The sequence below is a fragment of the Lithobates pipiens genome, unplaced genomic scaffold (assembly GCF_037356315.1).
Source record: "Lithobates pipiens isolate NorthernLeopardFrog02 unplaced genomic scaffold, aLitPip1_a1.2 Scaffold_10, whole genome shotgun sequence".
NCBI classification, from domain to species: domain Eukaryota; kingdom Metazoa; phylum Chordata; class Amphibia; order Anura; family Ranidae; genus Lithobates; species Lithobates pipiens.
This window is the reverse complement of record NW_027507686.1, coordinates 213,884,056-213,900,151: the sequence shown is the minus strand read 5'-3', so window position 1 is coordinate 213,900,151 and position 16,096 is coordinate 213,884,056. Positions and strand designations below refer to the sequence as shown.

The window sequence follows — 16,096 nt, the reverse complement described above, 5'->3', positions numbered from 1 at the left end:
AAGAACAGCAATCGCTGCATCGGGTACCTTTAAGCTAACATTACCACTTGTGCAATGTGGTAATGGAGGATAAAACATCAAATACTTATGTCTGCGTTTACACTGCTGCAGTGAGAGACACCGCATGGAATTTGCACCGAAAACGCAGCACATTACTGAGGGAATTACTTGAGCCATTGATTTGTATGGCTCAAATCGCACTGCATGCGCCACCAAACTGTGCAGGACCCCTTTTTTGTCTGCACCAGATTGCGATCCAATTCACACCCATGTAATCCAATTCTGCTAACCGCTGCATTGTGAAAACTGATTGCGGGTTGTTATTAGCTTAACATACACTTCACAATCGGATGGACTGGAATTTTAGATGCGGCGCCGAATCCGCACCACATTTAGTGTGAACCCAGGCTAAGGCCCAGGCTACACTGATGTTACATAGTTGGTGAGGTAAAAAAAAAAAGACACAAGTCCATCAATTCCAACCTATGTGATGCGGAATTAGCAGCAAATTCTGTAGTGGTTTCTGCACCGCATCAAAAATCGCATCCTGTTCATGTGAACTGCTGCGGGTGGGTATGTTAAATGAATGACACCCTGAAAGCAGTGAGCGAAATGCAGTGCAATTTGCAGAATTAGATCGCATGGGTGTGAAAAGGGTCCTGCACGATTTGGAGGTGGATGTGGTGCAATTTGAGCCATACAGAATGAACGGCTCCAATCACACTGCTGCAGAATCGCATGTGATTTGAACAGCAATGCGGTGTGATTCCTGTCAAATCGCATGTGGTCCCACACTGCATCAGTGTGAACCGGGCCTAAAGGAGAATTTACTAAATTAACCCCTCACTGCTCCTAATTGAGACAAATACGCACTATAGAGGGATATGCTTTGTTCATATTTCATATCCGAGATTTTCAATCATTTTACGGTTTACATGGAACACAATCATTTATTTTGCCAGTTTTAAAATAATGGTAATAAACATTTATTATTTTACTGTACATACAAAGGACCAGGGCTTTTTTCAGCGGGAACCATGGGGGAATGCAGTTCTGGAATCTCTGGCACTGAATGTATCTAATAGCAATGGGTGCTGGGGAGTGCCGGAGGGTCTATTTCTAGCTGCTAGGGGATATGTTATCTCTGGATGGGATCTATTGCTGCAGAGGGACTATTGTTGATGGTGTGGGATCTATTGCTGCAGCGGACTATTGTTGATGGTGTGGGATCTATTGTTGCAGAGGGACTATTGTTGCTGGTGTGGGATATATTATTGCAAGGTGACTATTGCTGCTGGTGTGAGAATCTATTGTTGCAGGGGGACTATTGTTGCTGTTGTGGATCTATTGTTGCAGAGGGACTATTGTTGCTGTTGTGGGATCTATTGTTGCAAAGGGACTATTGTTGCTGTTATGGGATCTATTGTTGCAGGGGGACTATTGTTGCTGTTGTGGGATCTATTGTTGCAAAGGGACTATTGTTGCTGTTGTGGGATCTATTGTTGCAAAGGGACTATTGTTGCTGTTGTGGGATCTATTGTTGCAAAGGGACTATTGTTGCTGTTGTGGGATCTATTGTTGCAGGGGGACTATTGTTGCTGTTGTGGGATCTATTGTTGCAGGGGGACTATTGTTGCTGGTGTGCAATCTATTGTTGCAAGGGGATTATTGTTGCTGTTGTTGGATTTATTGTTGCAGAGTTTCTATTGTTTCTGTTGTGGGATCTACTGTTCCAGAAGGACTATTGTTGCTGGTGTAAAATCTATTGCTGTAGGTGGACTATTGTTGCTGGTGTGGGATATATTGTTGCAGGGTGACTATTGTTACTGTGTGTGATCTATTGCTGCAGGGGAACTATTGTTGCTGGTGTGGGATCTACTAGTGAGGGAGGAGTCTATTGATGCTGGGGTGGATCTATTTTGTTTAGGGGGAGGTATTGATTTGGTGGGAGATCTATTGTTGGCGGGGGATCTATTGTTTGTGGGGGTCTATGGCTGGCAGGGAGTCTATTTTACTGCTCAGAGGTGGAGAAAAGAGGTGACTGATTTGGGAGGAGTACCTGCACCTATTCTCTGAGAAAAACCCTACAAAGAACTAACTTTATTCTACAACCCTGGCCCTGGTTTGAACCCCTGTCAAGTTTTTATCCCTGTCTGTGCCCCTCTAGGGAGTTTCCATCTCTCTAGACCCCTTTCTAGTGGGGCTGGTTCACACTAGGATGAGCAAAGAAAGAGTTCTTGTGCAAATCACATGGGCAGCACTGCAGCGCCATTTAAGCCCAATTCATTGTGAATGGGCCGAATCGCATTGGACCGCACCAAAACGAGTACATGCACTACTAAACACACTGCAACCAGATCGCATGGTACTTCTGTACCACATACCATTCAGTGCAGGCAAACGCACTGCATTTATGACTTCCCTTTGGGGTGTTGTTAACATAACATTGACACCCGCTGCAGATCGCAGCTGCAGTGCGTCTTGCAGGAAAAGCGCATGGAACGCGGAGTTTCCCGCACTGTGTTCTGGTGTGAATGAGCATCTAATGGGAAAACCAGAATGACACTTACCAGAATAGGAGAGGGAGAAATCTTGCAAAAGATAAACCTGTTCCGGTGATAATTGGGGATTTCCCTTCACTTTGGGTTGGGTTTTTATCTTTAATCGCCATTTAAAAGCTTCTAATTACAACAAAACTGTAAAAGACAAAGCCGGTCTTTTCAGCTAAGCTGATGTTTCCAAGTGAATTCCCCATATATTCCTATAAAGAATAACTAGAGGCATTACAGACAATGGTAGCTCTGATGAAAAGCCAAATTGGTCCTCCAACGCCCTACTGTGGGTCCGCTTCAATCCATTTAAGTGGAACTTCCTTTTTTTTCTCTTTCTTCCACACCAAGCTGGCCATGTACCAGTATTCTCATTGACCATTACAGGCCTCCTCTAGGAAGCCTCCATTGGCCTCTAATCCATGGCTGCAGAGCGAACGTTCTTACAATGTTTTGTACAGATGTGGGAAACTCTTCCATACAGATTGTATGCAGCATTATGAGCCTTATTACCCAACAATAACTTATATGTTACATTTATTGCTCCTGTGAGTATTCCTTCCTGTATATGCCTTCCGTGTTTTACAATGGATATCCAGATGCCTAATCCCCAGCATTAAAATTACATAAGGCAGGTCTGTCTTTAGAAGCCGAGAGCCTGAGAGCTAAATAAACCCCAAAGTGGCGGTTAGGATATGAGCTCAACACACCTACATCATAAACTCCACCTCTTATAATAAAAATATTACATTTAAATCTCAACTCCAGGAAAATTAACGATTAATATATTCATCTTGTATTAAGGTAGTCATTGAATTAAGATATATAGACGATATACATGTATTTTAAATGTTTTATCTGCTTCGGGATATGTAATGGTGTCCAGCCAGTCCTGAGATTTACACAGCTCTGCCGGATAGCCCAACCAGCAGGGGCGTTGCTAGGTCTACAAAAGATCTGGGGCTAGAGCCCATAGCAGCGTAGTAAAGAAAGTCATACACTTTGGCAGGCATACACATGTATATACAGTAATATACGCGTGTGTATATCCCCAGAAAGCCCCCCACTTACATCAGGGTCCTCAGAGAGCCCCCCTTACATTAGGGTCCCCAGAGAGTCCCCCTTACATCAGGGACCCCAGAGAGCCCCTCCCTTTACATCAGGGTCCCCAGAAAGCCTCCCCCCTAAATCAGGGTCCCCAGAGAGCCCCCCACTTACATCAGGGTTCCCAGAGAGTCTCCCCCTTAAAATGAGGGCCCCCAGAGAGCCCCCCTTACATCAGGGTCCACAGAGAGCCTCTCCCTTAAATCAGGGTCCCCAGAGAGCCTTCCCCTTTAATCAGGGTCCCCAGATAGCCCCCCCCCCACTTACATCAGGGTTCCCAGAGAGCCTCCCGTAAATCTGGTGTTAGTACAACTTTAGGGCTCTTTGACACTGATCAGAAGAATAAAAATGCATGAAAAATGTATCCCTTTAAATCCTATAAAACTCTTCACATCAATGCGCTGCAGGTCTGACGCGTTTTTTAAAAGCTGCATTTTTGGTGCATGTTCAACCAGTTTTTTTGCACACATTTAAAAAAATCATAATTTTTGGAAAATAAAATGATTGACCCCCCAGAACATTATATCTTTTCTGAAAGCAGACTCCCTGTAGAAAAAAAAAAGATGATTGTTGCAAATTTTTATGTCACATGATATTTGCGCAACTGAAAAAAGATATTAAAATTAATTTTAGTGCATATACACACACACTAACCGTTTTTTTGTAAAATATAAAAGACGGGGTTGGGTCAAGTAAATAGATACCAAACATGGCACATCTTATAATTCTGTATGCCCGGGATATCTCTAAAAAAAACAGTACCCAAAAATCTCCATAGGGGACACTTTAAAAGCTTTTACAGCTCATCAGTTTACAGATAAAGTGGTTGTAAAACCTTACACATACAAAGTGAAGTGATTGGCCTCGGGTGATATACCGAGATTAACCACTTGACCACTGGGCACTTAAACACCCTTAATAACCAGACCAATTTTCAGCTTTCGGTGCTCTCACATTTTGAATGACAATTACTCAGTCATGCAACACTGGACCTATATGAAATTTTTGTCCTTTTTTTCACACAAATAGAGCTTTCTTTTACAGAAAATTCTGTAAAAAAATGAATTTTTCTTCGTTTCTGTTATAAAATTTAGCAGATTAGTCATTTTTTCTTCATAAATTTTGGCCAAAATTTATACTACTACATATCTTTGGTAAAAATAAGTACAAATTGGTGGATTTTATTTGGTCTTTGTGAAAGGTATAGAGTCCACAAGCTATGGTGCCAATATCTGAAAATTGATCACACCTGAAGTACTGACGGCCTATTTCAATTCTTGAGACCCTAACATGCCAGAAAAGTACAAATACCCCCCAAATGACCCCTTTTTGGAAAGAAGACATTCCAATGTATTTAGTAAGAGGCATGATGAGTTTTTTGAAGTTGTAATTTTTTCCCACAATTCTTTGCAAAATCAAGATTTTTTATTTTTATTTTCACAAAATTGTCATATTATCAGTTTATTTCTCACACACAGCATATGCATACCACAAATTACACCCCAAAACACATTCTGCTATTACTCCCGAGTACGGCAATACCACGTGTGAGACTTTTACACAGCGTGGCCACACCATCAGGCGTTCTGGAGCACCCAGGACAATTCTGACATTTCTCTCCTACATGTAAAAATCATAATTTTTTTGGTAGAAAATTACATAGAATCCCAAAACATTATATATGTTTTTTTAGCAAACACCCTGGAAAATACAATGGTGGTCGTTGCAACTTTTTATCTCAATTTTTCGAATGCTTTTTTTTGGAAAAAAACAGTTTTGTGCTTAAAAAAAAAAAACACAGTAAAGTTAGCCCAATTTTTGCATAATGTGGAAGATGAAGTTACGCTGAGTAAATAGATACCTAACATGTCACTCTTCAAAATTGCACACAATCGTGGAATGGCACCAAACGTCGCTACTTAAAAATCCCCATAGGCGACGCTTTAAATTTTTTTTACTGGTTATATATTTTGAGTTACAGAGGAGGTCTAGGGCTAGAATTATTGCTCTCGCTCTAACGTTCGCAGCGATACCTCACATGTGTGGTTTGAACACCATTTTCATATGTGGGCGGGACTTAGGTATGCGTTCGCTTCTGTATGCGAGCACATGGGGACAGGGATGCTTTAAAAAAAAAAATATTTATTGTTCATTTTACTTTATTTATTTTAGTTTGACATTTTTTTCCCCAAAAATAAATTTTTTGATCACTTTTATTCCTATTACAAGGAATGTAAACATCCCTTGTAATAGGAATATGGCATGACAGGTCCTCTTTACAGTGAGATATGGGGTCAATAAGACCCGGCATCTCACCTCTAAGCTGGGAAGCCTGAAATAAAAAAAAAAAAAGATTCTGGCTTTGATCGTATTGGCGAGTCGGTAGAAGCACCGGAGGGCGGCGGGAGGGGGGGGATGTCTATGGCTGGGTATTGCAGGGTATCACCGACTATGGCTGGGTATGGCTGGGTATCTCCGAGTATGGCAATTTATAGCAGGGTATTTCAGAGTATTGGCTGGAATTTTACTGCAGAGTATTGGCGGGTACTGCAGAGTATTGGAGGGTAGTGCAGAGTATTAGCTGGTATTGCAGAGTATTGGCGGGTGTGCAGAGTATTGGCGGGTGTTGCAGAGTATTGGCGGGTGTTGCAGAGTATTGGCGGGTGTTGCAGAGTATTTGCAGGTGTTGCAGAGTATTTGTGGGTATTGCAGAGTATTTGTGGGTATTGCAGAGTATTTGTGGGTATTGCAGAGTATTTTGCTGGTACTGCACAGTATTGCAGGGTATTGCAGAGTAATGGCAGGGAATTGAGGGGTTACATTTCGGTGAGCACCGATCTCTTCCCCCTCCGCTGTACCGATCGGTACAGAGAGGGGGAGGGAGGAACTGGCGTCATGTGACGGAGCGATCACGTGGTAAACGGCCGCGATGATCCGGCGGTCACGGATGCTCTCGAGTGCGCGCCCCAGGTGGCGCGCGAGAGCAGAATTCTGGGAGGAGGTCATATGACGGCTTCCCAAAGTTAAACAACCGCCCTGTAGCCGTCATTCGGCTATGGGCCGGTTGTTAAGTGGTTAAACAAATCCTTCTACGTAAGTTGTACCTGTTTATCTGCAGTCTTCTCTCCTCTTCATCCATTCAAAGTGAAGAATTTATAAAACGAGTTCAGAATAAAGAGGGACGGAGAATTCAATTTTGGCTTTGACCAATGATAATGGACAACTGTTGCATCACTGTCGCATTTATAGCATTCAGGTGTGACTTTCACGCAACTTTTGAGGGTTTACATTGCCGTCTATGGCACTCAAGTCGCATGAAAGTCAGACCAAAGTAGTGCAGGAACCTTTTTAAAGTGACTGCGACTTTAAGTTGTTCATGTTTGAATGATTGTCATTAAAAAAACATGGGGAATGACTTGTCATGCCACTTTAACCCCCTTTCACACGGGCTGTTCGATCAGGTCCACCTGTCAGATTTGGACCCTCCAGTCTCTTCTATGGAGTGGAGGATGTCAGTAGGCAAATGTCTGTCGTCACTGCCACAATCCAATCTGATTCTGTCTGCCAAAAACAGACGGATGGTGGTACTATTTCCCATCCGTCTGATGGATCAGATTGGATGGCATCAGATGGAAACAGACAAGCGATAGCCCCATAAAGGAGAGAGGGACTATGTCCGTATTTGCTCTGAATAGTGGAGCGGAGCGGACACGGACCTGTCATTTGCCTGCTCAGCGGGATTAGCGGAGAGATCCCCCACTGAGCAAGTGGATTCCTCTTAGCGGAGGTGCCTGTGTGAAAGGGGCCTAAGTGTCCAAGTTGCACAAGTGTGAATGAGACAAGTAAACACTATAGAGGGATATGTTTTGTTCATTTTTAATGTCTCAGGTTTACAACCACTGCAACCAGGGCACCATTGGTCGCTCCTGTAAAAGTGATTGGTGGCTATACAGCCGCCACATCACTTTCACTTTCAGGCACGAGCGAGCTGAACAAGCAGAGCACAAGCCGATGGCTACAGTCCTGTGGTCTGATGAGACCGAGATAAACTTATTTGGTTCAGATGGTGTCAAGCATGTGTGGCAGCAACCAGGTGAGGAGTACAAAGACAAGTATGTCTTGCCTACAGTCAAGCATGGTGGTGGGAGTGTCATGGTCTGGGGCTGCATGAGTGCTGCCGGCACTGGGGAGCTACTGTTCATTGAGGGACCCATGAATGCCAACATGTACTGTGACATACTGGAGCAGAGCATCATCCCCTCCCTTCAGAGACTGGGCCACAGGGCAGTATTCCAACATGACCCCAAACACACCTCCAAGACGACCACTGCCTTGCTAAAGAAGCTGAGGGTAAAGGTGATGGATTGACCAAGCATGTCTCCAGATTATGGTTGCCACCTCATCCCTTTAAACCTGAACACATATTAATTACACAGGTTCTGTGGCTAATTAAGGTGGTAATTAAACTCACTTTGTGCCTTATCTGTATTTAATTAGCCTCAGAACCTGTGTAATTTAAAGGTGTTCAGGTTTAAAGGGATGAGGTGGCAACTCTACTCCAGACCTAAACCCTATTGAGCATCTCAAACGGAAGATGGAGGAGCGCAAGGTCTCTACCATCCACCAGCTCTGTGATGTCTTCATGGAGGAGTGGAAGAGGACTCCAGTGACAACCTGTGAAGCTCTGGTGAACTCCATGCCCAAGAGGGTTAAGGCAGTGCTGGAAAATAATGGTGGCCACACAAAATATTGACACTTTGGGCCCAATTTGGACATTTTCACTTAGGGGCGTACTCACTTTTGTTGCTAGCGGTTTAGACATTAATGGCTGTGTGTTGCGTTATTTTGAATGGGCAGCAAATTTAAACTGTTATACAAGCTGCACACTCACTACTTTACATTGTGTAATTTCTTCAGTGTTGTCACATGAAAAAGATATAATAAAATATTTACAAAAATGTGTGGGGTGTACTCACTCTTCTGAGATACTGTACATAGCACGTCCAAAGAGCTGAACTAATCAGAAAGTGCACCAAAAACACACCACCTTATTGAATCGAATGAAAAATGCATCGAAAGCGCTCTGCAGTTCCACAGGTACATGTTAAGAGTTAGAGTTAGCCCCTGTACACACGGTCGGAGATTTTCGACAACCAAATCCGTCGAATTTTGTCCGTCGGATCTTGTCCGAAACTGTTGCATACACACAAAGTTGTCGAAAAATCCGATCTTTCAGAACGTGATGACATAATTTTGTTACGATGGGACTACATTCAGGCTAGTAGCCAATAGTTTTGATGTAGGAATTTGATCTGAGCATGCGTGGCACTTGATCCGATCAAAATTCTCTACACATGATCGGAGTATGTCCGATCGGACCAGTTTGTCGGAAAATATTTCCAACAAGTTGGAAAATTGGGTCCGATGGAATCAGTCCGATGCATACCACACACAGTCGGATTATCCAACAACACGGTCCGATAGGACACTATCCAACGGATTCTCCGACCGTGTGTACAAGGGCCAAGGATGAGCTCAGCCGTGTTCGCATACGCCACGTGCAGAGCCCCGCCAGGAAGTCGGCGCAGCGCTGGGAGACATTGCCCGATCTCAGCAACCAATGACAAAGTCTCACTGCCTGTGATTAGCGCAGCGCTGCACCGTCTTCCTGGCGGGCTCAGCACGTGGCGCATGCGGACACTCCTGAGCTCATCCTTAGTTGGGAGTCAAGCAACCAGAAAATGCACCAAAATGCAGTAAAAACGCATAGGCGTTTTTTAAATGGAGCAGTGTTAAAGAAATCCTACATTATTTCTGTAAAAGTGAACATAGGTTGGACTTGATGGACTTGTGTCTTTTTTCGACCTCACCTACTATGTAACTATGTGAAGTATGTGAACTAACCCTTTAAGAATATTCAGTTTTCGTCAGGTTCTCTTTGCACACACACACACACTGCACCTACCTGCTGGAGCATTTCCTCGGTAGCATTAAGCTTCAGCTGGTGATCCTCCACGCAGGTTTCCAGGTCCCGGATCTTGTCTCCTTGGGCCTCCACCTGATCAGTGAGGACGCTCACCTACAACGAAACACACAAGTCACCGCTCAATCCTTCCTGTCTATTCACAGAGCAGAAAGCAAACACTTCCTATTACTAACCATGCATGCCGTCTACAACAAAAGCAGAAGACCCGGCCGCCCTCCCTTGCCTTTAAATTTCAGACGACCGACTGACCGACAGAGCTTCCTCCAGCAGCACAAAGTTACACAATCCTCCCTTCTCGGGAGCAGTTAGGCAATCCTACACTGTTTGTTTTTTTTTTTTTAACAATAAAAGCCCCTTGTAGATGCGAAGCGAGGGATTTAAGGCGTAGAGCATGGAGTCTTTACCTATCCGGCACAGCGGAGGTGGCCAAGTATGTGATGCATTCAGGGCATGTTTAAGCACCTACTGAGCTCAGCTTAGAAACCTTCCCGGCCTGCAAGTTCCTACAAGAGGAATGACGGCTAAGGACTAGTCAAGCAAAAAAAAAAAAATGGAATTGTCAGTGCGATATATAACGGCTTTAAAACAAGTCTGCACAGACAGCACAAGGCATTGTCAACAAGTTTGGGAATTTATGTTGGCTGAAATAAAAAAGCGTTCTACCCCCCCCCCCCCCCTCTAATAAATATCCTGTGTAGAGATTGCGTAGCCAGAGAACCGGCCTGCTATTGTTGGCAGTGTCATTTCACTACTATTATAGTTGCAATGTAGGAATGCCGCGATGAGCGATCTCAGGATTACGCCTGCGCGTGCGGAGGAGAGTTTGGTTGGTTGGCGCAGCTGTTCTGAAATAAGCTACCAAACAGCAGCTGCTGATGTATAAGACCTATAATAGCGCCAAGATAGTCTCTGCACAGCTGAGCCAGGTATCTATGGGCTAAGGCTCCATTCACATCTATGCATGTTGCTTTTGAGCTTTTTTACAGTGCTTTTTGCGGTGCTTGTCACGTTTTTGGATACACGTTTTTACCGCGATTTTGCCGCGTTTTGTGTTTTTTTTTTCTTTCTTTTTCTTTAAACTGGTTGCTTAGCTATATACAGTGAAAAAATGAAAAAAAAATGAAAAAAAAAGCGCAAAACGCAAATCGCGGCAAAATCGCAGTAAAAACACGGTACTTGCGTTTTTGATGCGGGTCCATTGACTTCTATTACATGCAAAACGCTGTATTTTGCATGAAAAAAAGTCCCCAACCCTTTCCAAAAACACAGAGGCACAAAAATGCATTGTTGTGAACATGTTCCATAGGAACCCATGTTAAAAAAAATTCCCTGCATTTCTGCAAAATGCATAAAAAAAACACGTTAGTGTGAACCAAGCCTTAGGGCTGGTTCCCACCACATGCAGTCCAGTGCGTTTTTTTTTTTTTGCATCAGAAACGCAAAGATAGTAGGTTATATGGTTTTCAATGGCATCGCTCATATCAGTGTGGTCAGTTCCAGTAAGTTCCAAAAAGAAAAGCAGAACATGCTGCATTTTTTTTCTGCACTGGACTGGAACCCGGTAAAAACGCATTCAAAACGCACCACAAAATGCACTGAAGCACACACGTCCTTAAGGCTGGATTCACTCACAGTGCTTTTTGCATTTTGCAGATTTGCACTGCAGTCCATTTAACATAGTTTCCTATGGAACACGTTCTGTAACGCAAATCTGCAAAATGCAAAAAGCACTAAAAATGCATAGGTGTGAATCCAGCCTAACCGCTTCAGCCTCGGAAGATTTTACCCCCTTCCTGACCAGAGCACTTTTTGAGATTCACTCATGCGTCGCTTTAACTGACAATTGAGACGTTGTACCCTGAACAAAATTTACGTCCTTTTTTTCCCCAGAAATAGAGCTTAATTTTGGTGGCATTTGATGGGAGATTTTGTCAAAAAAAAAAAAATCTGTGATTTAAAAAAAAAACTCGATTCACGAATCGAATCGAGTTTTTTCTTCTTTTTTATGGACACCGTGCCGGTCCTGAGGAGTTTCGGGCAGGAGGCTGCGGCTTCGGCCTAGTCTGCGGCATCAGCCTCGCCTAAAAACTCCTATCCACAGCTCCTCAGGACCGGTGCGGTGTCAGCGCCGTTCCTGGTGAAAAAAAAAAATGGATTTGCTGAAAATTTGAATCGATTTGACCCCTCAACTCGATTCAAATCGATTTTTTCCCCAGCCCTAGCATTTGACCATCTCTGCGGTTTTTATTTTTTGCACTATAAACAAAAAAATAGCAACAATTTTGAAAAAAAAAAACACAATATTTGTACTTTTTGCTATAATAAATATCCCCCCCTTTTTTTTTAAACAAATTTTTCCTCAGTTTAGGCCGATATGTATTCTTCTACATAATTTTGGTTAAAAAAAATTGCAATAAGTGTATATTGATTGTTTTGCACAAAAGTTATAGCATCTACAAAATAGGGGATAGAATTTTTATTATTATTATTTTTTTACTAGTATGATATGCGATTTTTATCGTGACTGCGACATTATGGCCGACACATTGGACAATTTTGATACATTTTGGGGACCATTGGCATTAATACAGTGATCAGTGCTATAAAAATGCACTGATTACTGTAAAAATGTCACTGGCAGTGAAGGAGTTAATGTGTTCCCTGGTGTGTGTTCTAACTAAAGGGGGGAGGGGACTGACTAGGGGAGATGACAGATGCTGTTCACACTCTGTATGAACAGACGATCTGTCACATCTCCCCTCAGAGAACCAGGATCTCTGTGTTTACACACACAGAGATCCCGGTTCTTGCCATGTTACTAGCGATCGCGGGAGCCTGGCGGTCTCACACCGGTTTCGGGGGCGAGCAGCACGCACCCCTAGTGGCTGCCTTAGAAGCCGACGCAACATGACAGTGATTCGCCTGCCCGTGCCATTCTGCCGCAGTATAAATGCGGCGGCTGGTTGGCAAGCGGTTAATTAACCACTTTCAGAACGCCTGCCCTCGTTATACGTCAGTACTTTGACTTTGAATACCATTGTTATGGCAGCAGATAGCTGTCATAACTCCGGTATTTATACAGCGGGCGGTCCTCTTTTAGATAAAAGTCAGATGCGCCGCAAGACCACTTTTAATCAGCGGCGGGTGAGTGACCATCTGCCCTCCCACCGCGTCCTGGTCATCTCCACTGCTTACTGGAGCCGTTGGTAGCAGCAGAAATGATCCGATCCTTTCCCCTCAGAGGCATGAAGTCGAGTGGGGGAATGATGGCCCCCACTCAACTCCATTACCATTGGATGACGGAAGCGACGTCAAGTGATACTTCCCCTCAATAGTCTTAAAGGGACATTTTTTTATTTATTTTTTTTAAATAAAATAATATATATATATTTTTTTAATAAAACAAATTTTTTTTTTTATTGCATTCAGCCTAGGTTGACATATGTGCGATCTCAGACATCGCATGTGATTCGCACATGCGCCACAGGTGCTGATCACATGCGATGTCTGTGCAGTGCGAGTTCAGCCATACAGCTGTATGGCTGAATGCACATTGGATTCGCACAAAAATAGTGCAGGGACTTTTTGTTAGAATCGGATCGCATAGGTGTTCTCACCCATGCAATCTGACTCATGTGCGAGTTCACAGTTCGCACTGTGATCTGAGAACCGATCTGCGGGTGTCATTAATATTACATTGACACCCACAGCAATTTTTTATTTTTTTTTAAAAGGTACATTGTAAAAAAATAAATAAAAAGTAAAATAAATACTTTACTTTAAATACTGCTCGCGTGCAGAAGCAAACGCATACATAAGTCGCATCCGCATATGTAAACAGTGTTCAAACCACATATGTGAGGTATCGCCACAACTGTTAAAGCCTTATACAAACAATTAGACTTTGTACAAACTTTCCCGTGTACTTTTGTACAAAGGGCGTTGCCTGTGAACTTGTATTGCATACACACGATCTGACTTTTTCAGTCAACTTTCACCAAATCACGTGCTTTTTCTGACACCTTTGGTCAACTTCTGTATTCTTGTCCGATCTTTTGCACTGGTTCTGAGCATGCGTGTTTGTAAAGTCCGATGGTTTTCTGTACACACGATCGGACTTTGCTCCATCGGACTTATGTTGTTGAAAAGTTTGTCAGTTCCTACAGCCAACAAAAGTCTGATGAAAACCGAAAAAGTTTGTCCGATGGAGCGTACACACGGTCGGATGTTGCCTTAAAACAGCTAATTTGCATGTTTGTTGTCAAAAACTACAATCGTGTGTACGGGCCTTTAAGCCCCATACACACTATCAGATTTTCCGCTGATTTTTTTTCCTTCAGATTTATCAAAACCATATAATATGAGGTCAAACCTTAGGAGTTTCAATGTGTATGCAATCAGGCAGGCCCTTCTACTACATGGTTTTGGTAAATCTGAAGACAAAAATCAGCAGAAAATCTGATAGTGTGTATGGGGCTTTAGAGAGAGAGCAATAATTCTAGCCCTAGACCTCCTCTGTAACTCAAAACTGGTAACCTGTAGACATTTTTAAACGTCGCCTATGGAGATTTTTAAGTGTCAAAGTTTGTCGCCATTCCACGAGCGGGCGCAATTTTGAAGCTTGACATATTGGGTATCAATTTACTTGGTGTAACATTATCTTTTACAATATAAAAAAAATTGGACTAACTTTACTGCGTTTCTTTTTTTTTTTTTATTCAAAAAAGTGTATTTTTTTTTTTAAATTGCGTTTGTAGGACCGCTGTGTGACTGTGTGGCAACGACCGACATTTTATTCTCTAGGGTCTGGAAAAAAAAAATAATGTTTGGGGGTTCTAAGTCATTTTCTAGCAAAACAAAACTGATTTTAACTTGTAAACACCAAGTGTAAAAAAATAGGGCGGATCCTGAAGTGGTTAAGGTTATGAAAAGAGAAAGGGGAAAAACATGCACTGGAACGCATTAAAAACGTGTCCAAATCACACATGCAGAAAATGATCTGGAATGCATCTAGACTGTTTTATTATGGTTATGAACTGGCCCTTAAGGTGAAGAAAAAATGAGGGGAAAAAATGCACTGGAAAGCATTAAAAACACACCAAAAACATGCACGCAGAAATGCATCGGGGCTTCGTTTCTATGGTGTGAACTTGCCCTTACGCTAGGTTTACACCTGTGCCGGTGGTGCCGCTGCGCGACCCGCAGAAATTCCCGCAGCTGCAACCACCCACACAGCGAGACCCGGGTGGGCAGGTGCCATTAATTCTAATGGCACGACGCCCGCACTGAAAATCGCTCCCGCACCGAAAACCTCAGTTCCCGTGCGGACTGCAATTTTAAAAATAGTGCAGGGATTTCTTTGCTATGTTCAAATGAAAGGACTCTCGTACCAAACAAACCACGGCCCACGCGGCCGCACAGCTGTGAACCGAGCCTTAGGCCTGATTCACACCTATGCAGTTTTAGTGCTTTTAGCATTTTGCAGATTTGCACTGTAGTCCATTCAACATGGTTTCCTATGGAACACGTTCTGTAGTGCAAATCTGCTAAATGCAAAAAGCACAAAAAATGCATAGGTGGGAATCCAGCATTAAGGCGGTATTAAACGCAGCCAAAAAAGTAAGATATTGCAGCTTCCCAATCATTAGATGTGCTGGCTGTGTTAGTTTTGTTTCATTTTAGACTTTTTCCTTCTGTTTTCACCTGGTGATCCTGCCAGTAACACACCTCCTGTATTAGGCCCGGTTCAGGACTTGTACATGTGCTAAAAATATTGTCGCTGAACGAACGTGCCTGTAGCGTTCATGCACGTTATTCAGTGTATTTGATGCGCAAGTAACGTGTGTTAAAAACTCTCCTCAAATGCTCTATGGGCATTTGACGCGGGATAAAATACACGCCCCAAACGTCTATTTTTTTGTGGTTGTGAACAAGGCCTAACCTGCCGCAAACGCACCCCAAATGCCTGCTGGAGCATTTATGGTGCATTAGTGCTCTATCACACAAAATATGAATCGTGTTTTTAACACTTCCCGAACACTAATCAAAACACGGGAGCGAGGGGCGGGGCCAAGTTCCCCTGTCTGTGCCAATGGATGCAGTAGCAGGACTCAGGTGCGCACCCGCGTGGGTGCCCCCAATAAAGAGGAAGGGCCAGGAGCGCCGGCGGGGGTCCCCAGAGGAAGAGGACCGGGGCTGCTCTGTGCAATACAATTACACAGAGAAGATACGTATAACAAGCTTGTTATTTTTTTTTTTTTTTTTTTTTAAATCAAAGGTTTTCACACACTTTAAGATTTTATATAAATAAACGCTGATCATTATAAGCACCCCTGTCAGTGGTAAATGGTTTCTCTCTACCCTATAGCTGCTACATCTGCAGGACAGCTTGTTCTGTTGAAAAATAGCAGACTCGCTGGGTGGATCACCAAGTGAAAATAAAGGAAAGAAAGGCTAA

The 16,096-nt window shown here is 43.2% G+C and overlaps 1 protein-coding gene across 15 annotated transcripts in view; it reads right to left on the bottom strand.

The window, feature by feature from the left end:
• Positions 1-16,096, bottom strand: part of PPFIBP2 (PPFIB scaffold protein 2) — a 358,545-nt gene that overhangs the window by 135,103 nt on the left and 207,346 nt on the right. For 13 of the 15 annotated variants that reach the window (XM_077460920.1, XM_077460921.1, XM_077460924.1 and 10 more), the window contains one exon: positions 9,619-9,732. In XM_077460920.1, coding sequence (XP_077317046.1) covers positions 9,619-9,732 — 114 coding nt within the window. Of the gene's footprint in view, positions 1-9,618; positions 9,733-9,812; positions 9,984-10,043; positions 10,078-16,096 lie in introns of those variants that run through there. The other 2 variants (XM_077460932.1, XM_077460930.1) reach the window with 2 other exon arrangements.